At 48.4% G+C, this 26,484-nt stretch overlaps 3 protein-coding genes across 3 annotated transcripts; all 3 read right to left on the bottom strand.

Moving 5' to 3' along the window:
* Positions 1–8,993: 8,993 nt before the first annotated feature.
* On the bottom strand, positions 8,994–10,909 carry UCRPA7_7510 (putative allantoate permease protein; the record flags this gene model as incomplete). Its single annotated transcript, XM_007920040.1, has 5 exons — positions 8,994–9,899; positions 10,033–10,136; positions 10,434–10,485; positions 10,547–10,627; positions 10,682–10,909. The coding sequence occupies 5 exons, from the start codon at positions 10,907–10,909 to the stop codon at positions 8,994–8,996; spliced, it is 1,371 nt and encodes a 456-aa protein (XP_007918231.1).
* Positions 10,910–21,311: 10,402 nt separating this feature from the next.
* On the bottom strand, positions 21,312–22,548 carry UCRPA7_7509 (putative mixed-linked glucanase protein; the record flags this gene model as incomplete). The annotated part of the gene is made up of 4 exons (XM_007920039.1): positions 21,312–21,721; positions 21,783–22,045; positions 22,097–22,365; positions 22,420–22,548. The coding sequence occupies 4 exons, from the start codon at positions 22,546–22,548 to the stop codon at positions 21,312–21,314; spliced, it is 1,071 nt and encodes a 356-aa protein (XP_007918230.1).
* A 1,947-nt stretch (positions 22,549–24,495) lies between these two features.
* Positions 24,496–26,380, bottom strand: UCRPA7_7508 (hypothetical protein; the record flags this gene model as incomplete). Its single annotated transcript, XM_007920038.1, has 2 exons — positions 24,496–26,013; positions 26,075–26,380. 2 exons carry the CDS (start codon positions 26,378–26,380, stop codon positions 24,496–24,498), a joined length of 1,824 nt encoding a protein of 607 aa, XP_007918229.1.
* Between the last annotated feature and the right edge of the window lie 104 nt (positions 26,381–26,484).

The raw sequence follows: 26,484 nt of genomic DNA, 5'->3' as shown, positions 1-26,484 counted from the left end.
GTATCATGTAGGACAGGTGGCGGGCGATTATCCTCTAGAACTGGATAATTGGTAGAGATAGAGGATGGGGAGGTTCTCTCGTCGTCGAAACCCAAGGGATCCCATTCTGAATCTGGATCTCACAGCGTATTAGCAAGGAGAGGTTTTGCTGGAAGCTGCCGCATTCTCGTGATATGATCTCTGAAAAATCTAGGAATGGGAGGGATCGCCACAGTGAAATAGGGTCAAAGAGGCAGCAGGATTGACTGCCTTACTTGTTGCTGGTCCCTCTGATGAGTTACTGGCAAAGCCAGCCTTGCTGGTCTGGGATACTGAGTACGCAGGAGAGAGGTTCTGCTCAAACACGACTGACAGAGCTGTTAACATTTATGTCTCATTTGCAATGTATCCAGACCTACCAACGCTTCTCCGGGGAGTTTGAGTGGCTCCTTTTTTAGTATTTCGTGAAACTCGATGGTCATGAACTTTGCATGGGATACAATTATTAATGCAATATCCACACTGGGGTCGTTGCCTGTCGCAGCGGAGTTTCTTTCTACGGCATTCTTGGAGTTGGTCAATAGCAGTTTTTCAAACTCGAAGGGGAAGGGCATTAGACTCCGAAGTCCAGGACTCTACTCTTTGTGGAATAGGTTCGTAACCAGGATGCCTGTTTGAAAGGAGCCACATACCTTCACACGCATAGCCTGGTTGTTGACGAGTCTCAGGTCGGCCGGACATTTTCGCGGCGTTGCTCTCTATCGATTTGCCGCTACAGTCCTTAATAGTGAAGGACTAGAGATGCAAGTTTAAGATTTCAATTGATTGCGCCGTGCTGAATAAATGAGATGCTCTTGAAGTTTGCTGGAGTCAGAAGGATGCGAGACGGGAGCAGTGGGGGCCTTTGTACTGTATGTATGCAGTACATTTGTCGGTTCTAGAACTAGCCTGGCGTATTAGTGGACCCGTCTCGGAGTTTCACGCCTCGGAGTTTCAACGACATGTACCTAAGTAAGTACATTGAACGCTATAATCTGTTTTTAGCAAGATTTCTCACATGGGTCAACTTAACGACGAGAAGAACTTGCCTATATGAATTTCCCTCTGGATGGACTTTGGTTAGAATACTTAAGAGCCTCGTTCGTCGATATTTTTACTTCTTCGATCAAGTCGCCTTTCTTGCTCAACTCGATTATTGTCCATAATATTTTGCGAAGACCACAATTTGGACTTCAAAAGCAGTAATCGCTTCACAAACCATACGCTACCTCAAATCAGCTGTTTTATCGGTTACAGATAATAGGCGGTATGGAATCAGAAGAGAGCCGAACATCGACCGATGCAACATCGTCGACACTCCCTGGAGGTCAAGAGAAAGGCATAGGAACTCCGGAGAGTCAACCTCACGAGATCCAACATGAATATATTACTGGTGTAAAACTAGTTCTCGTGCTCAGCGCACTGACGATAGTTTACTTCCTCGTGATGCTTGACAATACTATTTTAGCGACGGTGAGCGTGCCCTATCCTCCGTTGAACTCCTCGATCTAACCGGCGGGAAAATGTTAGGCTGTTCCCTATATTACCGATGACTTCCACTCCCTCCTCGATGTTGGTTGGTACGGCAGCGCTTACCAGCTCTCCGCGTACGTTCTGGTTGCCTCCATAGAAGCACGAAATCCGTGGAATACTGATACGATATTGCAGGGCGGCATTACAACCATTGAGTGGGAAGATTTACGCACGATTGGGATCAAAGGTATACCTTAACTAACATGAGAATTTTTCTTCTTGCAACGCTCACACTGAACGCACAGTGGCCTTTTATCATATGTCTGGCGATTTTTGAAGTTGGTTCTGTTCTTTGTGGAGCAGCCAAGTCTTCCGTCATGCTTATTGTCGGAAGAGCTGTTGCCGGTATTGGTGGCTCTGGTTTGCTGAATGGAGCACTGATTATACTCAATGCCAGCGTTGCTCCGCATCGCCAACCAGGTATGTCGAGGAGATTATACCAAGATACACAGCAAAATACTGACGAGCCAATACTTCAGCGCTTTTGGGGATTTTAATGGGAAGTAAGTAAATCTATACATAAGAGGTTCCTCAGTAACTAAGTTTTCTCGCAGTCGGCCAACTGGGAATTGCATTTGGACCACTCCTTGGTGGTGCATTCACAGAATATGTCACCTGGAGATGGTGTAAGCTATCACTGTGCTCTCACAGTTACTTTTTGGCAATTCGTCTCACATATCTCTAGGCTTTTACATCAATCTCCCGATAGGTGGTGTCGTAGTTGCAGCTACAGCCTTTATACATATTCCAGATGATATACCTAAGCCAGAATGGAGGTCAGTACTCAGAAATGCGGTTACCGAATTTGACCTTCCGGGTTTTGCATTGTTCGCTCCTGCAGCAATTCAATTCTTTTTGGCTTTACAGTATGGCGGGAACCAGTTCGCTTGGAATAGCAGCCAAGTCATTGGTCTTTTTTGCGGCGCAGGCGTTACATTCATCTTGTGGCTGGTGTGGGACGGCTATCAAGGAGACAATGCAATGATTCCGTTCTCAATGATGCGCAAAAGGACAGTCTGGGCAAGTTGTGTAACAGCCTTGCTAATGACCGGAACGATGTTTGTAACCGCCTACTATCTTCCGATGTATTTCCAAGCGGTCCTTGCATATTCACCATTTATGAGCGGCGTCGATGTTCTTCCGAATATCCTTGCTCAGATGATATTTGGGATCATTGCTGGAGGCATAAGTCAGTTACTCCTCGCTAGTGACTTTTGACAAGCGATCTAACTTCTCGCAGTCCAAAAAATAGGATATTACACACCATTCATGATTATCGGAGCAGTATTAAACACAATTGGCTGTGGACTCACTGGTATGCTCTCTACATCCACTCCTACAGGCCAATGGGTGGGCTATCAGATCCTATTTGGTGCTGGACGAGGCCTAGCGATGTCCGTTGTAAGTTCTGTGTATTCACCCTAAATACTGAGAATATTCTAGTAACATAATCTATTTCTAGCCATTTCTTGCTGTTCAGAATGATCTGCCCAAAGAGCAGATGCCATCAGCTATGACTGTGCTCGTATTTACGTCGAATTTTGCTGCCGCAGTGATGATCGTCATCTCGCAGACCATCTTCACCAACAGTCTTGTCGACCTCGTTCCGAAATACGCGCCATCTGTTGACCCGGTCACGGTCATATCCGCAGGTTCTACGGCGGTCAGAAGCGTTGTACCGGCTGATATGATTCATGGAGTTTTGAGGGCTTACGCTACGAGCCTCGACCGCATCTTCTACTTCAGTACCGGGGTTGCCGCCCCTGCCATTGTGTTTGGGTGGTTTCTAGGATGGCGCGATATTAGAAAGAAGCCAGCAGTTAGCACCGGACTGGCACAAGCGTAAATGGAAGGACTGAAGCCGTGGAATTGCGACTTAGTGGTATTTTCTTCTCAGCGATCAACGGCAGCCAATTTGTGCTTTGTGGCTTTTAGGTCGTAACGACATTTGGAATTCATTGAAAGACTAGGCGGTTCGACTGTCGTCGGTATGGACTCCGACTAGAGAGGTATCATGATTTACTAGCGTTTAATGTTGAGCCTTTTGTTTTTTTCGGACAGTGGATAGACAGGCCAAAATCCTTAGATAATCTCCGTCATTTTCATATGTGTAGAGAAATTAAGCGCGCTCTATAAGCCAGATGCATACTTTCTCCGAACCTAAAGAAACTTCAAACAAGTTCTTTCAACAGATCTTCTATTCACTGCCCAATGCTTAGATGTAATCCTACCTTCCATTCGGCGGGGAGATCTCTTGCTTCTCCGCCGTTTCACAAGGGTTGAAGCCTGGTCAACATTGTCACGTCCCAAGTTCATTCTCATACTTAACGTGTCCGTGATTGACCCAGAACTTAATGTCTCGCTTTGGGCCTGGAATAAGAGTTGACTGAAGACCAGATCAAAGGCGGCCCAACATGACCTCCGATAGTTAGACATACAGGTACTTCGGGTATACTCTGCAGGTGCATATGGGTGGAGATGGCTCTCTGTACTAACGTGATAATACATAAGTTTAAGTCGAAGTAATGATCCGGTGAGTCGAGTGGAGCGCACACCCATTACTGCCTCGATTGTGGCTTCATAACATTGCGAATGTTGGGCGGAGTTGCCTACCTGGAGTTCGGATGAGAGATCAGATGAATCTATTGGTAGGGACTCTCGTTGCCGGAGTTTCTCTTTTGGGTCAACTCCGGAACTCCGGCACTAAGGTACATGGAACCAGTCAGCTTTGAATTTCACCACGTCCCCAGTTCAATCTTCTGTTTGTAAGGAAACACGCAATAGATATCCTGCTATTTTCTAAATAAAGAACTGGAAACGAATATAAGAAGGACCGTGAAGGCCAGTGGTCCTCCTCGTGCGGGTCATAATAAGTCAACGGTCTTACATCGCATCGAAGACAGCTCAATGGCTGCAGAGAAATAAATTCACCACTATTTCAGTCGACACGATAATGTATCTACCAGATCAACATAACAATTGTATCCACTCTAGCCTTCCTATAATGCAAGTGTCTATCTTCCATATGCTCTTGCTGTTCACTTAAACGCTTTCCATATGGAGTTCCAGGTTGTGATGGTTTCGTTTTAAGCTTCGGTATCTCCTTGTCTATTTTGTTGTTTGCTGTTTTCGGGTTGCTCTTCGAAGTATTCGCGATACCAACATAATCCCCAAGAACTTTCCACTCCAACTCATCTATAGTGTCCTCGGGGTCTATATACCCTTGCGTAATAACTCGTCGAACTTTCGCTTGGTAGCGGCCGATCTGATTATATGCTTCGAGAGCACTCCAATTGTATTCACATCCACCATTTTGGTGGCTGCTTGAATGCTTGCGATCTATATATCCGCTTCCTGCTATTTACATGTTGTGCTGCCTTTATGAAATAGGACTGAGCACCGCTCGTCAATGGGCCAATGTATCAAAGCATTTCAGCTGGACACAAAGACATTGCAGCAGCTCTCCACCAAAAGTGTCTCTCCAAATGCATCTAAGCCAAGAATTCTCGTATCAAGCCATACGCAATGTTTCACGACGTGGAACATGGGTGATTTCCTCAATCTTGAAAGCCCCTGCATCTGGCTGTTCTGTCAAGACGACGAAGCTAGTGGAGGAGGGTATTTGCAGGTGATGTAATGGTACAGATGGTGAAATAATGTTGCTTGCCCAAAGCCCCAAATAGCCCATGAGAACTGATTGATGACCTCTTAGAAAAGCGGAGAGAAGATGCTTTGTTCCCGTTTCCTCAATTATGTCGGCTGCTCCGGATTTCCTAATCCAGTAGGCCAATGGAGCCGATGATGGATGGAGGTGGGGCCGAGAACTCACAGCCCAGCGCTTGCTACTGACCGATAACGAAGGTGCCGGCGGTAATGTGATCGATGTGTGCTATTACCGGCCAAGAAATAAGTTAACAGTGTTTACGCATTATGTGCTACTGGGTTCAGTGTATCCTGCCTTTGAGACCATCGGGCAGACCCAAAATCTGCATCTCATACAGCGACTAAGATCATGGAGAAGCTTGGAAATTTACAGGCTCAAGGGAGGCAAATCTTGTCCCGCCCAGCGAACGGAGCATCTTGGAAGGCCTTACTTTCTGGACTTGCCTTGGCTGGCCTGGTTTTCTTCACACTGCCAGCAAGAGAGCCTTTTCATGCGAAAGGGGCCATTACTCAGGCCGAACTCTCTGCTGGACTCCAGCTTTGCGCTAAACATAACCAACACCCATTCGTTGACTACTCGTTTGCCGCTCATCGCCTCACTACACGAGACCCACAAGCACCTCTCCAAATCTTTAAGAACATCACTCTCATTAACGGAGATGGGAGTATTCAACATGATGTCCAATTAGAGATTCAAGACGGAATCATCACGTATGTCGATGAAGCTCGTGAAACGTCGCCATCAACGGCGACAATCGTTGACGTTGCTGGCCGATATGTGTCACCTGGCTTGATAGACATGCATTCTCATGTCGGACTAAGACAAGAGCCTCAAATATGGGGAAATGAAGACGTGACAGAAAGTACATTCCCCGTGACTTCATGGGCCAGGGCAATCGATGGTTTCAAACCGACCGATCAGGGTATCAAGATCCTCGCTAGCGGAGGCACAACCACTTCTCTGGTCCTGACTGGAGCTAAGAATTTGATTTCTGGAGAAGGAATGGTAATCAAGCATAAGGAAACAAAGTCCGTATGGGAAATTCAAATCGATTCGACTAGTAATGGCAGAAGTCCGAAACCTCAGCGATATCTGAAGATGGCATGTGGAGAGAACATTAAAGGCCAGTTCCAAGGTACTCTCACGGGACCTATTAGTAGACAGGGTGAGTCCGGCTTTGTGCGGTTTGCTTTCGAGGAGGCGCGGGAGCTTCTGCGTAGCCAAGACTCGTGGTGTGGACGTGCTGCCTCCAACGCGGCAAGCTTGACCACCCCGTACCCGACATCGATCAGAGTGCAAACATTGATCGACGTCTTGCGCGGAGATGTTAGTGTGCATCTACACTGCTATCAGCCGCAGGATGTCTTTTCCGAATGGGATCACGGTGACGAGTTTGGTTACAATATCACAGCCCTCCACCATATCACTCAGGCCCACGAAATGCTCGACGAGATTAAAAAACGCGGCTCGATGCTGGCTACATTTTCCGATGAGGGAGGTTTCAAAAATGAAAACTATCACTATAGCTGGTATATGCTGAAACAGGCGGCAGCAGCTGGAATCCCCATTGCTCTCACGACGGACCATCCCGCCAAGCATGGACAATTCCTTGCGTATGAAGCCCAAGTAGCTCATCACTTTCAGCTTGATGAGAAGCTAGCATTAGCTTCTCTCATGTCAGTACCCGCCAAGGCCTTGGGTCTTGACAACAGGTGAGCTCTTGCAATCATGCCTACACAGCTAAGGTCTTTGAGGCTGATAGAAGGATATAGAATCGGCTGGGTGCGTCCAGGCTATGATGCCGATCTTGTATTTTGGGATTCTCATCCCTTACGTTTGGGTGCAACCCCTCTCCAGGTCCTGATTGAAGGCGAGACTATTGTGCGTGCATCAGACAAACTCTGGGAAAGCAACTTGAAGCAGAAGAATGCATTAGCCTCCGCGCCAGAGAGTCGCACTCAAGTCAGCAATGACGAGAGGACATGCTCGAAGGGTAAAAAGAATCTGGTTCTTAGAGGAATTACAAAGAGTTTTCTCAGTGGTTTGCGAACATCAGTACTCTCCAATGCCACAGCAATCGTCCATGATGGAGTCATTCAATGCGTTGGAGGAAACGAGTGCGAAATCATGGCCGAGAGGGCCATTGGACAGGGTTTTCCTGTGATGGATCTCAAGGATGGTTATATTCTTCCTGTAAGATTTGGTAGCAGTATCTGGTGAACCTTTGCTGACGTGATAAGGGCGTTGTTTCCATGACGAAAAGTCACGGCCTCACCGAGATGGTCGAGGAACCCGACACCCAAGATGGCGCTGTTTCGGGTAGTGATCTTGCCCATGTGATCACTGCTGCAGACGGGCTGCAGTTTGGTGATCACCACGTAGCTTTCGACCATAGACGGGGGCTCACCTGCATCATCACTGCACCTGGGAGCAAGGGCTTCTTGCACGGACTCAGCACAGCATTCCGCCCCGGAGCAGCGCATGGTAGGTACAACCAAGTGTGTAGATAGTATGTGAGACTACAGCTAACAACCGATTCCCATTCAGCCCTGGATTCAGGAGCCATTATCAAGAAAGCAGCTGCACTCCAATTTTCCATCGGCGATGAAGCTAAAAGTATGGCATCCCCTGTCATCACTTATCTTCCGTAAGAAGACTGTATTAACTTGAATAGCCCCATCATTCCCGACGATCTCATCTCAAATCAGCCAGCTCCGGTCACTTCTCACCTTGTCTAGTCCACCACATGAAGCATACGTACTTGCCGCCAATGGCTCAATTCCAATTACCATTCGAACGGATAACAAGGATGTCATTGCGAAGATGATCGCTCTCAAGCGTGAGCTTCCTGCGCTCAATATCATCATCTTTGGAGGTGGCGAGGCGCATTTAGTTGCTCCTGAGCTTGCTGCCGCTGACATATCTGTCATTCTTGCTCCATTCCGGTGTAGTCAACTCACATGGGAAATTCGCAACTGCCTTCCAGGATCACCAATCACTGACGCTGCAGGTCCAGACATTCTTCTCGATGCAGGTGTGAAGCTTGGTATCGGGAGCTGGGATCACCGTGATCGCTGGGTTCCGAACACCTTGTGGGAAGCTGGTTGGCTTGTGCACGGACGAACAGAATTGTCTCAGGAGAAGGCAAGAGAGGTGGCAGTGGAAATTGTCACCAAAAACATGAGAGAAATGTTTCAACTGCCCATACGCGATGAAGCAGAATTTGTGGTATATGAGGGCGACCCACTAGAGTATGGTGCTAGCGTTGCGCTCATTGTAGAGGAAGGCGAAGTGCAGAGATGCTGGCCAGATGTAGAATGATATCATTGAGCAGTATAATGGATAAGGCGTATCGAGAATAGTCAGTCAACGGACAGATTTCTGAGATTCGATAAGCTGTTAGAACTATCTGTGAACTGCACATATACGAAAACTGAAAAGTATATCTCTAAAGTGTCAGGCGTCTCAGATAACTGGGAGTGAGATGGGAACGTCAAATGTCGGACACTTATGGCACTGGAACTTCATATCTGGGCAAGACATATAGATCACACCATAAGTTTGTCGTGTTGAATGGAAAAACTCTTTGCGCCTTTGCGCACAAAGAGCTGGTTCGATCACTTCCTCCAAACTCTATGAAACTAAACTGCAAACTCCCCTAGTCCAGCCTCGAAACAAAATGGGTTATGAAGAGACCACGATCAATCCAAACCAGCCCAGAACTAGCCAAGATATCCAACATCTTATAGAGACTGGCACGTTACACTAGATCCTTTTCTTACCAAACATATCGGAACTTGGCCTTCTGTTCACGGTCAGTTAAGTCAAAGAACTCATCTGGCTGAGCAGCCGGATCCCCAGTCGCCACGATAGTTTCAACTGGTTGGGCAGCATTCGGGTCAACATGACCATAGGTTCTGTCCCGCTTTTGGTTCTCCCATCTCAGATACAAAACCAGAAGGGGTGGAAGGACGATCAGAAGCGCAAAGCAAGAGAATGCAGCCTTGAATGCGGTAGCGTATCGCGGAGCCTCACTACTAACAAACAGCTGCGGAGCAGCGACCTGACCAGTACAGAAGGCAATGAACAGCATGGCGGAAGCTGTGGCCTTCTTCGTTGTTCCAGACAAGTTCGCAGTCGCCATAGACCAGGACATGATGCTGATAATACTGTGCGTCTGAATGATGTAGTAGGATCCAAGCCGCCCCCCCTTATTGCTTGATGGGAGGGTGTATAGAAGTACTGCACCAATGAGGGAAGGGATCTGCGTAACGGCCATGACGATCCAACGAGAGTTGTTGAAACGAGAACATACAGCACCACCAACAAGAATTGTGATTCCTTGGATGACTCCCAGCGGCATCTGAAGAAGGGTCGTGTTGATTGCAGAGTACCCAAACCCTTTTATAACAATGTTACCAAAGCTTGCAACACCACCGGATGGCACATTTGTCAAGAATTGGATAATCACAAGAAACCAGACTTGGGGATCCAGCAGACACTCTCGGAACTGATACCACTTCCAGTGGTGATTCATGATACCAGTCCTGTTCTCACGGACGCGCTCTAGGGCCAAGGCACGGTCACGTTCCGAGAGCCAGCGGGCTGACATGGGGTTATCAGGAATTACGAAGAAGAGCACAATGCCGTAAACAATCGTAACGGAACCGAATATGATGAAGTACTGGGAATTATAATCAGTAAATTTCTTCGTAAAAGAACAAAGAAGCAGCTTGGATCATGGAAATGCAAACCTCTCATTGTGAAAGGGAATAAAGACGTGTGTGTCGGGAAAATGAAAGTCATAAATTACTTACCCAGATCCAGTTACCCACTTCCAGACTTGAATTAATATGTCCAACACCATATCCAATGATGCCGCCAAGAACTTGGCCGACGGCGTTTCCCATAAACCAATAGCCTACTCGTGCTGGTTGTTCGGATCTCTTGTACCATTGTGAGGTCATGAGCATGAAAGATGGGTTTATGACCGATTCAAAGACACCAAGAATGGCTCGCACAGTCATGATTGAGGCGAATGAGCGACAAGCTGCAGTTGTCATCAGAACCGCTCCCCAGAGAATCACGCTGACAGAGATGAAGCGGCCAATGGGAAACCATTGCAGGCAACGGGACACAAGAGGTTGCGATACCAAGTATGCTGCGGGCTGAGATTAGTCCTTCCGTTGATATCAATTAATCTGCATGTAGGACGTACTTAGATAGAACACAGATCCACTCGCCCAACTGTACTGATTGCCGACCAGACGCTATGAGAGACATTAGCTTCCGGCAAGATGTGAGGCTCGTCCTCTTGGGCTTGTGGCTTACATTATCCTCGCGCAAGTCATAATTGGCCGAGTTAGACAATGCATTTTTATCCATGAAATTCAAGGTGTATGTGATTAGCATCTTAGGAAGGTATTAGCGATCAACATGTCTGATAGTCAAGCACAAGGAGCATACCAAAGGCATCAAGAAACGGTCTATCTTTCGAAGAATGCGCTTATCTTCCTCCGGTGTGATGGCAGTGATACCGTGCGCTTGGACAAAAGCCAAAGCATCATCGGCATCGAGTTTGTGGTGATATGTCTTTTCAACTTGCTGCTCATCAACCAGAACATCTTGAGCTACGGCAATCTTGTTCTCACTCGCCACTGCAGCGTCCTGAGACGTGACTGGGGAAACACCCATCCTTCTAAGTTGACCAGGTGAAAACAGCAAAACTCAAAATGAATGCGTGAAGACAAACAAAAGACTTGATGGCATCCTTAGAGAGATCGCATTGAACTTATCCAGTTGATGAGGAGTGCTACCCCCGCCGCCAAGTGAAGGCTGGTGGCAGACGATGTCCGGATTTCCGGTCTCTTATCACGCGACACCCCACAACCATGCCCAGGGTTTGGTTATCTTCACCTGGGGCTGATATGATCTGTCGATAGTTGGTGCGGTGATACACCGTTCTGAGGTGATGTTGCGGCTAAGGGTGGAGTCAGTTCACAACTAGGTTATCAAGTTATCTTACACCAACTTAGACGCTTGTCGGCTATTAATTCTTACCGAATTCGGCAAGTAAACCTTGCTTCCGACGCGATCACTCGCTAGCCCCGCACTACAAGGACGAAAAGAGATGTGACTAGTCGTGCCGACAACGGGTTCGATATTAAATGTCTTTCGTCGGACTGCGTTGTCATAAACGACAGTGAGACCTGGTTGGTTGATCTTATGGGCAACCCCGAGCGATGGAAAACGACCAGTGACCCATATTTAAGAGATGCACTTAGCTATGGGTTCGGTAAGGTAGCAGAGCCAGTTACTGGTTTTGGATCTGAGTGGATGCAAACCATTAAGATAGAAAAGCCAAGGATTTATCTTCTCTCTAAGTGTACGTATGCTTGGAGAAAGAACTAACGCAACTATCTCCTGTGCCGCCAAGCCATATCGACATGCATAACCAAACTATGCGAATTGTCCCCGAGCGTAGTGGGTCGAGTGACAGCCCAACCCCGACTTCCAGAACGAATGTGTACTACGAGCACATCCGCGTGAGCGGCTTGCCGCGAGAGCGCGGAAGGCAATATGGGAAACAGGCGGCGGACAAGATTCGACGGAACATCAAACATTATCTCCGACCAGGCCAGTTGCCACCATGGGAGCGGACAGTCGGGTATATCAACAATATCTATGTCCCCGGGCTCAAGAAGCATTTCCCTTCGGCTTTGGCAGAAATGCAAGGGATTGCCGAGGGGGCGGGCGTCTCAGTGGAGGAGATCATAATGCTCAACGCGAGGTATGATCTTTCCCGGGCCCCAGGTGGTTCGCGATATCGCCCGCCACCCGAGAAACAGGGCTTCATGTCAATTCCTGTCCGGAATTCAGTAACACTACCGTCTGTACTCTCTAGTAACACCAACAATTTCTGCGATTGGGATGACTTTGATAACGAGTGCACGAGCTGTGCTTTCTGGCAAGGAGCCACCAAGGATGGTGCAGTATATACCGCCCAAAACTGGGACATCTCTTCTCACTTATACTTTGATGATCTCGTCATACTGCTAGAGATCCATCCAGATCCCTCAGAAGGTATTCCCAGCATGTTTTTGGTCACCGAAGCCGGCCAGTTGGGTCGCTCAGGCATGAACTCGGCAGGTCTTGGTTTGACGTCGAACTCACTCAACTCCACGGCGGACTACTTTCCTGAAGATGAAACACCTTGCTTGCCTGTTTCTGTCCTCAGGCGTATGTTTCTACAGGAAAAGTCGTTCCCGAAAGGCCTCCAGGCAGTATATAACGCACCTCGACATGTCTCCAACAACTTGACGCTTTCGACTGCAGAAGGGTACGCACTATGCATGGAATTGACGCCAAATGAAGCCTTTGTTCTCACACCATCAGAAACCGACAACCACCTGATTCACTCGAATCACTTCCTCAGTCCCGCTATTCACGCCCGTACAGACATTCGGGATTCATATGCTGGCGGCAGTAGCTGGTTCCGTCATGTGCGCCTTGCGAAAGGCATTCAGCCGTTTTTGGACGGTAGTGTTGATGATAATGTCCTCACCAAGGCATTTGCGGACCATTTGGGTTACCCGCAGAGTCTCTGCCAGCACGTCGACAACTCCGGGGGTTCCGGTATTCCGGGATATCCATTCAAAAAGAGCATGACAGTCGTGTGTGTAGTCTATGACGTGACCCACAAGGTCGTCACGGTTTGTAAAGGCCCGCCTTGCCAAGGCATATTTGAGAAGTTCAGGCTAGATAGTCCATGAACAAATAGTGTATAGCCCTTTAATGCAATTCCTCATGGAAGATGGAGATATCAGTATGCCAATCAAGTTTTTGAATGCTATCACACGATGAAGGGCCCGCCCATACTATCCATGAGCGCTGTGATGTCGTATGAGCCCTTTACGTCTTTGCGAAACTTGATCACCCGCTCCAAGAGCAGTCTTGTCTTGCGCATATTGGGGCCCCAAGCCTCTGCCTGCGCAAAAGCACCCAGAACCCATGATTGATAAATCGGATCACTCGTCTCTATCCCAGCTTGAAACAATATATGAGGCCATATAGCTTGTGGTGAGTTTGATCGAGACAGAGTGACATGCCTGGATAATCGAATGATCTTAGCGGCGCAATCCTTAGAGTCAGGGAAGAGCGTTGAATTTGCGCTAGCGTCTATGGAATTCGGAGTTGATGTTGGTTGGTGGCGGAGATACGTGATTACCCCGGCGTAATATGTTGCCAGCAATTGCATCCAGTTGTATTCGAGAGTGCTGATCGCAATGGAGACATCCATATCTCCATTCGCAACTCTCAGGGCCAGTTTCGCAGCTGGCAAAGAATCTTGCTCAACCTCTCTCTGTACGGCTTCAAGGCTTGAAAAGAGTGCCGTCCAGGTCGCCTCTCGTTCGATGCTGTCCTCCTGCCAACGGCCAAGAAGCCCACATGAGCCTCGAACAATATTCAGGCGTAAAGCCAGTCTTAGACAAGCCTTCAGTTCCCTGCTGCCAAGCTCGTTCGGCGCTCCAAAGTGATCTACTGATGGCCCTCTTTCGTGGGTATCAATGATTTCATAGATTGAGGGGTGCATCTTCAGACAACGAAGGAGTCGACATGTGTTTCCAAACATAGCAGCTCTTCCATCGTAAGCACTTAGCCAAATGAGTACGCGCACAACAACGGGACCGAGCCTGTCCTTGATCGCGGAAACATGATAGTTTTCAAAGACAACTTCGACGATATCGGCGACGTAGCTCAACAGGCGCATAAATCTCTCAACACCTCGAGCACTGAACAGCTCATATTGTAACAAAAACCAGACTGTCACCAATGTCAGATCCACATGTTCAGCAGCCTCAGAATCCTCGAAGAGGAGGGCCGACGCTCGCTGATATCTCGACTCTGCGTCTCTTGTGGATGTTGACTTGACGTGACTTAGGTGTAAAGCTGCCCAAGCTAGTATTGCCTCGTACAACGGCGCATGTGTGAGACCCATGTTTGTGAAGATGTGACAGTAGATATTGTCGGAAGGAGAACTTCGCAGTTTCACGAATTGAACCATAGTACTTAGGAAGTGTTGGAGAGGTTCCGTGTCCTCGGGCCGTATGGATACCATGGGCTTCGGTAAGGCAGACCGATGAGATATCTCTGGCTCTGGCGGAGGAGTGGCCGCAGGAGGAGTGACGTCAACGATGGACTCATCAGCTGTATTCAGATCTGTATTTCCAAGACCACTGCCAAATCCAGCACCAAAGTCATCGAATGCCGGCATGCTGTCCCACAGCATTGCCATGTCTGTCTGCATGCTGAAGGTATCTACTAGATCTGACGTGCTTCTTGTAACAGTCATACTTCCTTCTGGTCCTCCGCCATGGCCGGCAAGTTGCATCGATTGAGCGCAAATCGACATGAATGCGTCGTTAGGCGGTGAGTCAGAGCCGCTCCCTGTTGACCAGAGTACTGACAAAGGTGGAGAGTTAGTGAACGGCTGAAATGACCGCTCAACAGGTGATTCGGTGAGCTGAGCCTCGTTTTGATCAGGGGAAGCTGGCGATGCCGTCTCGGCTTCTTGTCGAAGCGCAGAATCTCCTTCGCGGCTTCTCACGGCACTCTGAGCTCCCTGGGGCTTGAACCTATCTGCGTCTACGAAGCGTACCCGAAATCTTGGGTGGCGTGTCCGATCTGTCTTGCGGCTTGTCCTCGCTGGCTTATCAGGCTCAGCGTAGGCACAGGAGAGATGCAATCTGGTGCAGGCGCCACAGACTGGATGCTGTTCGTCACAGCGAACCTTGCGACCACGACAAGTTGCGCATCCTTTCTTTCATTGTCAGCGAGAGGCTCTAAGATGATACATGTCTCGATGCTGCGTTTGAATGAAGCTGTCAAATCTTACCTGTTCTGGATCTTCGGACCTTGGCGTTCTCCATGAGACCAACAGTCGTCCTCCTAGACTGTAGGCTCGTCATCAGGTGGTCAAGAGTGTGTTTGAAATGTTGATCACAGCGTGCGGGGATGGACCGCGCTAGATTACAGGGCTCTGAATCCGCTGGGTAAACACTCCATACAGTGTGGGACAGTGCAATCCTCGATCGCCGCATTTCAGGCCATGAAATGTGGTTCAGACACTTGATTACGCCGGTGCCGAGGCTTGGGCGTAGCCAGGCACGGCAGCTTCTGGCATGACTCGCTGGATCTTCTGCCATTGCGCCGGATTCGCTTACTATTGAACATTGGAAGTGGACGACTCGTCCGTAAAGCCTGATAGTCTTCGCGCGTCGTGCTTCGTGAGAAACACGAAACGTATTATGTTGATAAAGCTTTTAGAGACCCCAATGCTATATCTTCTATATGAGGGAAAGGTTCTTATTATAGAATCATTAGAGCGGTATTCGTTCTAGAGAGTCAAGCCAGATCAACTCCGAGCCCTTTATGCCACCTTGTTGGCCTGTTAAACCTTGATGGCCAACGAGGACCCGTAGCCACACTTTTCAATACAAGAATTAGAGACTTGACTCAATTCTCAATACAGACTAGCCTTCTCAACTTTCATAGCTATAGTCATGACTTAGTCAACGCTACAGTATGTCCCATAATAGAGCCTTGACCTTGTTGCAATAACTTTTTTCAAAGCCCGCCGCATGAGTCTAGGTGTAGAACTCGAGAGGCATGCGTTTGTCATTTCGAAATTTAGGCGAACCTCACTTGGTTGACCATGTGCGACATGTGCGTATTGCCACGCCGTTAGTTTCAAAGACTTGGGAATGCGCATGATGCAAGCATGATGATATCGGGTCTGTCTAGTTGCCCAATGCGGTAAGTCATTGTTGCCGAGCCGGTTTCGTGAAGTTGCTGGGTTGGGCGTTCGAAAGCAACATCGGACCGACATACAGGATAAGCCCTGATAGATCATGTTCTGATCTCTGTCTTGGCATAAATTTTGGCTTCGTCGAACCGATCAAGCCATGTGAGGATGTGCTTCGCCGAAGGTGTCACCCCAGCGAATCTTATCACAGTGGTCAATTTCAATCACAGATTAGGTACGCCCTTAGATTGCCACACACTGGTAATTATCTATTCAATGCTCTAGAATATACACCATGTTATCTACATCAATCTCACGTTAGCTCAAAATAGTGCTCGCTGAGGTATATGGAACAAACCACACAGTCATTAGGTCAAAATGGCGGATTTCTATCCTTTACTCGTGCCACCTATCGATGTCTTTGAGACAACGAGAAACGAAGCTTCTCAATGGTGAATAGTCTTTTCATACAATTTAATCATCGATTTTGAAAAGTGCTGACATGCTTGGAGGCCAGTATCACAAATGACTGCTTCGGGCACCCAAATTGAAAGAGTCGTGGATCCGAGAACTTTGGTCAAGGCTGTCGCGATTATTTCCTCAGTTTCTGTGGCATTTTCGGTGACTTACCTTGTACTCTGCTATGCGTACGGCTCAAGGGGTTCAAGGGTCTCCAATCCGGATGCAATTGAAGATGGAGCCTCTAGCAAAAGCCAAATTCGGACACCTGTTTCCTACAACTTGCTGCAACAGTTCATCAGAGCAGTATTGTTGTCGTTAGTAATCCTAGGATATGTTCGAGATAGGTCTTCCAGCAATGTGGAGATTATCACACTTGCATACATTCTATGCCTGGACATTTTTCGAGTATATGTGAGAAGCATTAGAGCCAGATCGACATTGCTTCATCATATCAACTCTCTCATGTGTATTGAGGCAACAGTTGCCTTCATTCAACTTTCACCAGAACTTCTATTTTTTGGAGGCTACGTAAAAGCTAGCCTTTGGCTCTCCTTGAAGTTCTCAGTGGCACTTCTCGGTCTAGTCGTTGCATTTACCACCCCACGACAATGGATACCTCCGACCCTATCATTCGAACTAGCACAACGAGACAATGTACTGCCAAGTCCTGAACAGACATGTTCTTACTTCTCTTACTACATGTCCTACGGATGGATGACCAATATCATCTTGTTGGGTTCCAAAAGGCGTCTTGTTCTCGGAGACCTTCTCCCATTGCCTGATTATGATGAGCCACTCATATGGAGGGATTGTATACTCAAAGCTCGGCGAAAATTTAAAACAACATTGAAGACCCTTGGCTACACTCTCCGTCATAATGTCGGAACAATGGTCTTGTTTGCCGCCCTCACGGCAGTGGTTGAGTTCATTGCCCCATTGGCGCTTTATCAACTTCTAAACTATCTCCAAAACCCTACTATAGCTACTATCAGACCTTGGCTGTGGGTTGCATTACTATTTGCTGGGCCAGTCCTCCGTTCAGTGGTATATCAGCAATACATCTTCTCTAGCACACGGCTTGTGGTGAGGACAAAGCTTTGTCTGATCCAGGAACTGTATGCCAAAGCTGGACGGTGTTTTGATGCCGATACTGCTGCGAGTATACAAAAAAAGGGTGGCGAGACACTCAAACCCGATGTCATTGACGAGGAGATGAAAAAAAGTGTCCAGGGTAGTAAGTCTCAGAACGTTACGACCCTTATGGCCTATGATGTAGATGCAATCTGCAACTCAAGGGATTTCATCCTAGTGTGTACGGCCAGCCCAATTGAAATCACCATTGGGTTGGTCTTTCTTTACAACCTCTTTGGAAAATGTTCGCTCGTGGCTCTGGTCATCATGCTGTTCTCCTTTCCTATCGCCGCGCTTCTTTCTCGAATGATGTCTCACTTCCAACGACAAGTCATGAGAAGAACTGACAGCCGGGTCTCCGCCATCTCAGAATACCTATCGTCTATCCGAACAATCAAGTACCTGGGCTGGGAGCCCATAATGGCCGACAGAATCAATCAAGATCGCAGAGGTGAAGAGCGGATGACTTGGAGACGTAACCTCTCGTCTGTTGCGGTGGCTGTGATGGGCGATTTTGTTCCATTATTCGCCTTGTTCAGCATGTTTGCCACGTACACTCTCGTTCTGGGCCAGCCTCTTACTGCTGCCAAGGCATTCACGTCGTTGTCAATCATTGAAACCCTACGGTTGCAATTTGTGTGGATCGCAAACGTTACTCGATTCGTCTCGCAAGCTCTAGTTGCATTTGGTCGTATCGATGAATTCATGAATGGAGAGGAAGAGACAAGCCACCATGCAGAAGGCCATCCGGGCTTCCATCACGCCACGTTTCGTCGAGCTCTTCCAAAAGAAAGCTTCCGGCTGTACTTGCACGGTGATTTTGTTGCCGGGGGTCTCAACGTAGTCACTGGTGCCTCTGGCGGCGGCAAGTCGAGCCTCTTATTGTCATTATTAGGAGAGACTATTCTGGAAGGAGGAAGCGCAACGTGCCCTCGAGATGTTTCATACGCCTCTCAAATTCCTTGGCTTTTGAATAGCACCGTGAGAGCCAATATTCTCCTTCACGAAGAGTTCGACCAGGAACGGTATGAGCAAATCACTGAAGCATGCGGACTGTTACCAGATTTAGAAAAGTTTGAACTCAATGATCTAACTGAAGTCGGCGTCAATGGGTCAAATCTCTCAGGCGGTCAGCGGCAACGAGTATGTCTTGCACGTGCGGTCTATGGCAAATCAAGTCTATTACTACTTGATGATGTTTTCTCAGCCCTTGACTCGGCGACGCAGAAGCACATATGGGATCGTTGCTTCCATCAAGACATTCTGCGAGGTCGAACAGTCGTTTTAGTCACTCAAATGCAAGCAGCCAAGGATGAGGCAGATTTGCTTTGGGAGCTTTCTCAAGGCCAAATAGTGTCCTCCCAGAGGCGGAATAGATCTAACCAGGGGCACGGCCCTGCGATCCTACAATTACCTTCCCAGGTCCCATCCAGGAGAAAGGTTCCCACCCGCACGCCAGTCGTGGAAGTAGATGGCGTGAATTCTCTTTACCCTGAGGACATTGAAGAAAAAGTTAACCAGGAGATCGCTGGCCAAGGACGAAATCCAAGAACTCTCTTCTATCAGTACATGCTTCTTTTCGGCGGCCACAGCCGTGCCCTCTTGGCAATCATTCTTTGCCTTCTTTCCCAACTAGCATTCTTTGCAATCCCTCTCTGGTTGTCTGTCTGGGTTGGTGCGTCCTCACAGGAAGACGCAAAGGCTGTAGGGTTTTACGTTGCTATCTACGGCGCATGGCTAGGCTCTTTCTCATTGATGCAAGCCCTTAGCCAGGCGTGTCTGCAATGGGGTGCGTGGAAAGCCGCACACACGATGCATGAGAAGCTTGTGTCAGCGGCGATGTGGGTGTCAGTCCATTGGTACGATAAGAACCCTCCAGGAAGATTCATCAACCGCTTTTCAAGCGACATTTTCTCACTGGACTGCATTTTGGTCGACTATCTGCGAATCGCTGTCGACAACGCCTTTCGATTCCTACTCCGACTAACTGCAATCGGATCCATCATGCCTATTTTCGGTGTTCCAGCTACACTCATCTGTATTGTTGGTCTAATCTGTGCAGAGATGTACACTAGAACTCAACTCTCAACAAAGGCGTTGACATCAGCGTCTCAGTCTCCGATATTCTCCTTTTTCGTCGAGAGTCTCGCGGGTAGGGCAGTTATTCGATCTCGGCGGGGACTGCAAGACGCCTTTGCTGATAATCTCGCAAAACGACTTCGCCTCTATGCCAGAGCAGCGGAAACGCAATACAATCTGAATCGTTGGATCTGTGTTCGAGCTGACGGCTGCGCCGCCATCATTGCTTTAGCTACCGGCATCATTGCCGTGTCATATGGTTCGGAGGTTCCCGCGGGCCGCCTGGGCTTCTCCCTGACAAGCGCAATTGGTCTAGGGCAAACCATTTTAACCATGGTTCGTAATATGAATGAGCTAGAAGCAGAGCTGAACTGCTTTTATCGTGTACGCGAATACGCGTCTCTACCTCATGAGGAGCGTGTTGATGACAAGGACACACTTATGCTATTACCAGATTCATGGCCATCAGAAGGAAAAGTCGAGTTTCAGAACGTCACAGCGAAGTATGCCCTTGATGGACCGGATATTCTACACGATATTTCCCTCACAGTGTCGCCGGGTGAACGCATTGCAGTGGTGGGCCGGACAGGCAGTGGCAAATCGACGTTGGCCCTATCACTCCTTGGCTTCACTAACGTCACAAAAGGATCAATCCTCATAGATGGGATTGACATAGCAAGAATACCGCTTCGGGTTCTGCGTCATAGATTGACCATCATTCCACAGGAGCCTGTGTTGTTTGGCGGTGACGTGAGATTTAACCTTGACCCAGCACAGACTTCAACTGGAAGTCAGCTCACGGAGGCGATTGGTGCCTGCAGTGTTATGGAGTCGCTTTCTGGTTCTAGGAATAACGATGTTAGCGATATCCTTGGTGAAGACCTTCCGACACGGGATCTAACTCAGACCCCTATTTCGGCTCTCGATCTCGATACAATTGTCGCACCTCGGGGTTCAAACTTCTCTGTAGGCCAAAGGCAAGTGTTGAGTCTCGCTCGAGCAACAGTGCGGCGTTCGCAGGTGGTGATTCTGGATGAGGCCACGGCCTCGATCGATTATCGGTCAGATGCTGCCATCCAAGAAGTACTACGATCAGCTTTCAAAGGCAGGACGATCCTCGCCATCGTGCACAGACTATCTACAATAATGGATTACGATCGGGTCATCGTGATGGAAGCTGGTCAAGTACGAGAGACGGGATCCCCCGCGCAGCTATACCAACTAAAGGGGGCATTCCATGAGATGGTGAGACAGAGCATCAACCACGGAAAAGGCAGCGAATGGACAGCGGAGAAGCTTAAACTTCTTGAACTGTGAAAATTCTGAAGAAATCGAGAAATGATAAAGGGACAGAGAATCATCTGCCTACACAACCAAATAGTTACACAAAGTAGAGAAAATAAAAGACGATTCAATAACCAGATCCTATTTGCTTTTCAGGACCAGATGCTCCTGTTTATTGACATGAAAGCCCAGAAGTTTTACAGGCTTATATGGTCATAGTTGGTCTCTCATTACGTATGTCTAAAATCTATCCAAGACTTGTAGAAAGGAATGATCCAATGTCTAATACCCTAGGTACCCACCAAGAAGAGAACATACCCTAACTTCATCTAACCTCTACAGGCGAGCATAACCGGCTCGTCTATTGTAAATGGCGGTGGTGTTGGTCGAGTTCGACGGAAGGTCTGGGCGTTCGTAAACCTTGATATCCTTAATCCTCCAGAATGCATCGGCGAAGACGTCTGGGTTGTGTGCTACATAGTCGATGCAAGTCTCATATCCGGTAGCAGCTGCACATTGTGGGCCCCAGATATCGGGGTTGCCAGCTGTAACGCCGCAGAAGTCAATGTTCAGCACAAGTCTCTGGTTGGCAAGGTGGTCATCAAGCTTGCAGGAGGAACCACCGGCAGAGAAGTGCGGCAGTCCCCATGTGTCTGGGTTCGGCTCTCCAGCAAAGATGTCCATTGGTGCCTCGACATGGCTCCAGCTCCAGATTTTGACGGCCTTGCTGGTCCATTCCATGGCATCTATGATGAGGACGACAGTTAGTAATTAGCCTGAAATCGATAAGAGATGACAGTTGCATACAAATACCACCCGCAGCAGCGCCCCATTGACCTAAATCCTCGACTGTGCTACAGCCTTGGTTTTCGCCTTGGTTCTCGTCAGAGTAGTAAACGTCGCAGTTGAAGGTGGTGACATTGTCAAGCATGTCGGCTTGGTTGATGGTACAGGTTCCGTTCAAGGTCGAGTTGCCGGTATGGAGCGTGATCGCATTCGACTCAGCTGTGTTCCACTCTTCGTAGATATCAATTTCTCCAACATTTGGCCAAACATCTCCATACGCCCAACTGCAGCGAGTGAGACATATGCAATCTAAAGATGAGCCATGGTGAACTTACAAGGCAGGCCAGACTCCACAAGTTGGTTTAGGGAAATGTGTGAAGTCTGCAATGAAGAGGCCATGGTTGTACGAGTTTTTGCTTTCCAATCGGACGCTGTCTCGTCCCTTATCGCTGGCGTTGAATATGTCCCGATGATTAACCCCCAGAAACATCTCGGTGCCCTGGGTTGCAATCAGCCCCAGTGCCGCCGCGTCTAACTCATTTCTGTAGTTGACAAAGCCGCTGGTTGGATCAACGTCGTTGTAATTGCCCGTATCGAATTTGCTCTGAAGCAAGTATTAGCTTCGATGGACAAGTTGCGACTTTTCCCTGCTATGTACCTCCCAAAAGTTAAACTTCTCGAAAAAGTTTGTATAGTCATAAGATTCTGCGAGGTGGTACGAGTTCACAGAAGCAACACTGGCAGTATATGACAGGGCCGCAGCCAATAATTTCGCGGAGAAAGTCATGCTACCGCGGTCGTACAAGTCTCGAATTTCCCCACAAGTTCTTAAAGTAAAAATGCGCAATCCCCAAAGTGCGATATCTAAAATGAGTGACGAGAAAATGTAGGGAAACCACCAAATGAATGACTGAAAATAAAGAATGGACGAGACACCGTGATGTTCTTTCAAAGTTGGAATTCTTCGCGACCGCAGCCAGAGCGGGCGCGCGCATTATATTGCCCAAAGGGCAACGTGATAACAGCCCCATGCCTGCCCTCAGCCCGTACTAATCAGACTACAGCAGCCCCTAAGAATATGGAGTCAATTCGTGATACTGACAGCCAAGAAAGTTTTAATCCCGGGTTCCTGGTCTGTGTTTGGGTTGAAGAGACCAGCAAGGTAATGATCGGTCACTTGGTGGGCCTGTAATCCTTCCATATCCTTGGAGGGCTGCAGGTCATTCAGGGATAGCGCGCGCTGCGGCTCCATCATCCCTGGGTCGCTCGCCGAGGGCGGTCGTACCCTCGGTGCCCTACCCGTGTCTACTGTGTGGGATTGTGCCGTATTCGCTTGGATTGACTTGATTCGCACATGCATCACAGCAACGTCGAGACGACTGTGACAAAGCAAGGAAACTACTTGCGAAGGCCGAGGCATCCGCGACAGCAGCCCAACAGCCTCCCGAAATCACGGTACATGTACAGTACAGGTCAAGATCCCTTGATGATCCCAGCGTCTGAGTGACACAAGAGATTGTCTCCAGAGAGTGAATACGGCGAGAGCCGCCATTGGCTAGGGCCACTCCGACCCGACTAACAGCGACACATATCGATGATCTTAATTGTGCCTAAAACATCTCCACGGCACAAAACACCAACATTTCAAATTCAATATAGAGTCAACAGGCACCGATTTTCTATGCTGCGATGTTGTGCTTCTGCCTTGACATATTTCCAGTGATAGGAATATAAAATGGATAGACGAGTTCTCGTTTCGATCTGTAGTTGTCGTGACTGAGATGTCTCTGTTGAAATTTAAGGTACCGTTATTTATCAAACAAGAATCGCCCACTTAAGTGCCCACATAACCCACTTTAGGATGCATTCCTTGTCGTTCTTCACCATTCAAGTCCTCACAATCAGTGTAGCATCCTTCTCTGTCCCGCGCACTGGGACATCCAACTCCGGTGTATGCGTGCTGGTACTTGACGATGAGACCCATGAGCCGTACATCATCGACCCCTTCAACCGCCCGCCATGCGCGTGTGAATGTTTGAAGGAAGCATGCAGCTATGTGAGTGTTGCTTCACTCCATGTCCTGAGGCACCCAAAGAGGATCTCCATAGCCAATTTGATGAAATATATGCGCGCTCCCAGTCTTTGTAGCTAATTTTGGACATCATGCCAAGCCCGGCGATCCGGAAAGAGAATATGCCTGTTTTCATCTTCAATGGCCAAACGCAGAGGGTGACTTTTCTGACGCCCTCTTACGATATGCTATCTGTATTGGGGTAAGTCTTGTTCGGCTCATTAGGACGACTGGTTGACTGATACTCCCAATAGTCCGAGCACTGCGTTGCCTAGATTCAACTCTGCTCTGTTCGGTCATAGCTATCGTTGAGATGCTGGTTTGAGCTGCAGGATGATATAAGGTTATGCTTTCCTCCTCGATCCCCTCTGCACGGTTTCACGCGAAGACTTTTACATCCTATTAGAAACACAAAATACTAGCAAGATACATTGCTAGTTGAGTACTTGACACTATTTTACAATGACATTTGAGATTGCCTTTCAATCATGGCTTCTCATGACTGAACGTTCACGTATTCGCTGCACCTTGTGAATACACCGTTGATATGACCATACTAAGTCCGAATAATCCGATATAGGTAAAATTGGCTTAGACGTCGCTTGGTCTTCTGATGGCCTTCGACTAGTGGGGATGAAGATCCTCGTTGCCTTAAGAGTCATATTAGTGCTCGCAGAAATTCCACGACTCGCGAGCTATCCGACTGTCCACTCTTGTCGATAGATTAGTCCGCTCGGCCATAAGCTCTTCGCGTAACTTCTTCGCCTCCTCGAGGCTAATCGGAAGTCCACCTGTCTCGTTGAGAACCGCATCTTGGAGACCATTGTGGCCATCTGGGGCTTTACTCTCTTTGTTTGACCTCTCAGTCCACCAATGCTTCTGCTGTGGCGGCACATTTGCCGTTGAAAGCACGCGAGCCGCCGGATCCACGAGAAACAGGGCGAGGATCTTCCGGTGGCCCGGCTTTGTCTTGTCGACTAGCTTGAAAGGCATGACGGCGTGCTGGAATACGTTTGGGAAAGCAAGCAGCCTCCCTTCTTTGGTAAGAACCTTCCCGCGCTCCTGAATAGTCGCCTCGTCGTTTTTGGCGCCAAATATCTCTTCAATGCCCTCATAATCGGACTGCTCGTAAGTGAGATCAAAGGTGTTGTCAGCTTCGACGCGAGTACGAAATGCAAGGTGGCTGTCTGTAATATTTTCGTTGTCATAGTAGTACAGGGCCGTTGCACAGATATGCTCGTTTAATTGGCCTTCGATATGCCATGAGCCTCCGTCATATGTTGGCTTGTCAGGAGTGAGGTGAATGTTTGCAAGCTTTACAATAACCTGCAGCTTGTCTTTGGCTTCGTAGAGAAGCCCACCTTCACGTTTGATGTCTTCCGGAGTGAACGCCAGGGGCTGAGCACCGTATGCTCCAGGTTCCGGCCGAGCAATGGGATGTGTCTTGTAATACCACCCATAATCATCATCAAGGTCCTCATCGGTGAAGTTCTCAGCGTCTTGCTTTGGGCGATTGTACGGGTCGCAGTACTCTGTACATATTTCGGGGACGGTGCAATTCCTCTTAACTTCGTCGCAGTGTATTCGTTTCACTTCACATGGGCCATTAGTCCATTTCCAGATGATATGCCACAAAGGTACCGCTTTCGAGATCATCTCCTCGATGACCGTATACAGGCTAGAATGTTGAGTCGGGTGCAGGTTGTTGATGTAGCTGACGATTTGGGCGTTTGCACCGTCGCGGAACTCGACATTACAGGGAAGCCATTGGAAACGACGAGACCACACCTCAGCATCATGGCCAGACCGCCATGTGTAGTCCTCGGGGTCTGGCTGTAATGCATCCTCTTCAGAAGGCACAGCAGTAACTTCCCCCTCACCACAACTATCAAGGCAATTCTTCAGGTCAATAGTCCTGTCAGGCAGCACTCGAGACCTGCCGTAAAGCAATGGCCATAATGATGGATGGACGAGGTCAAGAACCTTGCCATCACTTCCGGGATGCCAGTCCTTTTCACTGTCTGGAATGTCTTCAAGCATCGAAACTGCTTCTCTGAGCCTGTCCCTGAGAGCAGGCGACACGATCTCGTCAGATTTGGCAACACAAGCTCTGTTTTCCAAGACAACAGTGATACCCGTATCTGCAAAGAACTTTGCCTTATCACGTAGCTCATCCAGACACTGTATCAACTGAGTAAGCAACTCGAGCGTTTCCCAAGAAGTCAAGGGTGAGGAGGCTTACATAGTCAAACATGCTATCCGTGAAATCACCGTTCTCTATACCAAGCGCCTCCCATTTCGCCGTCGACGCTTCCTGCCGCCACTTTGCAACAATGGCATCGTCGAAGACTTTCTCATGCCAGTCAGGCTTATCTGTAATACTATTAATGAAAGCAAGCATGCACCTCTCCCGAATGGTCTGGAACTGGTCCTGCCAGTCGATAAGAGCTGTAGGAAATCTGATCTCGGGCATGTAGCTCATGCACAGACCGAAGCCCGGGAGCCGTACCCGGCCAGATTCACCCGTCTCATCGGTCGCGGCTCGCATGAGGTCGCCGGTGAGCGAGTTCTACGAGAAATTTGTAAGTCCAAGTGGCTATAAACGGGGCAAGGGAAACGAAGAACCTTTATTTTGTCCGTGTCAGGCCAATG

This window comes from Phaeoacremonium minimum (assembly GCF_000392275.1).
Source record: "Phaeoacremonium minimum UCRPA7 unplaced genomic scaffold PA7_03_scaffold_538, whole genome shotgun sequence".
Lineage (NCBI taxonomy): Eukaryota > Fungi > Ascomycota > Sordariomycetes > Togniniales > Togniniaceae > Phaeoacremonium > Phaeoacremonium minimum.
Note: the sequence above shows the minus strand (reverse complement) of the source record. Positions and strands in the feature narration are given on the sequence as shown.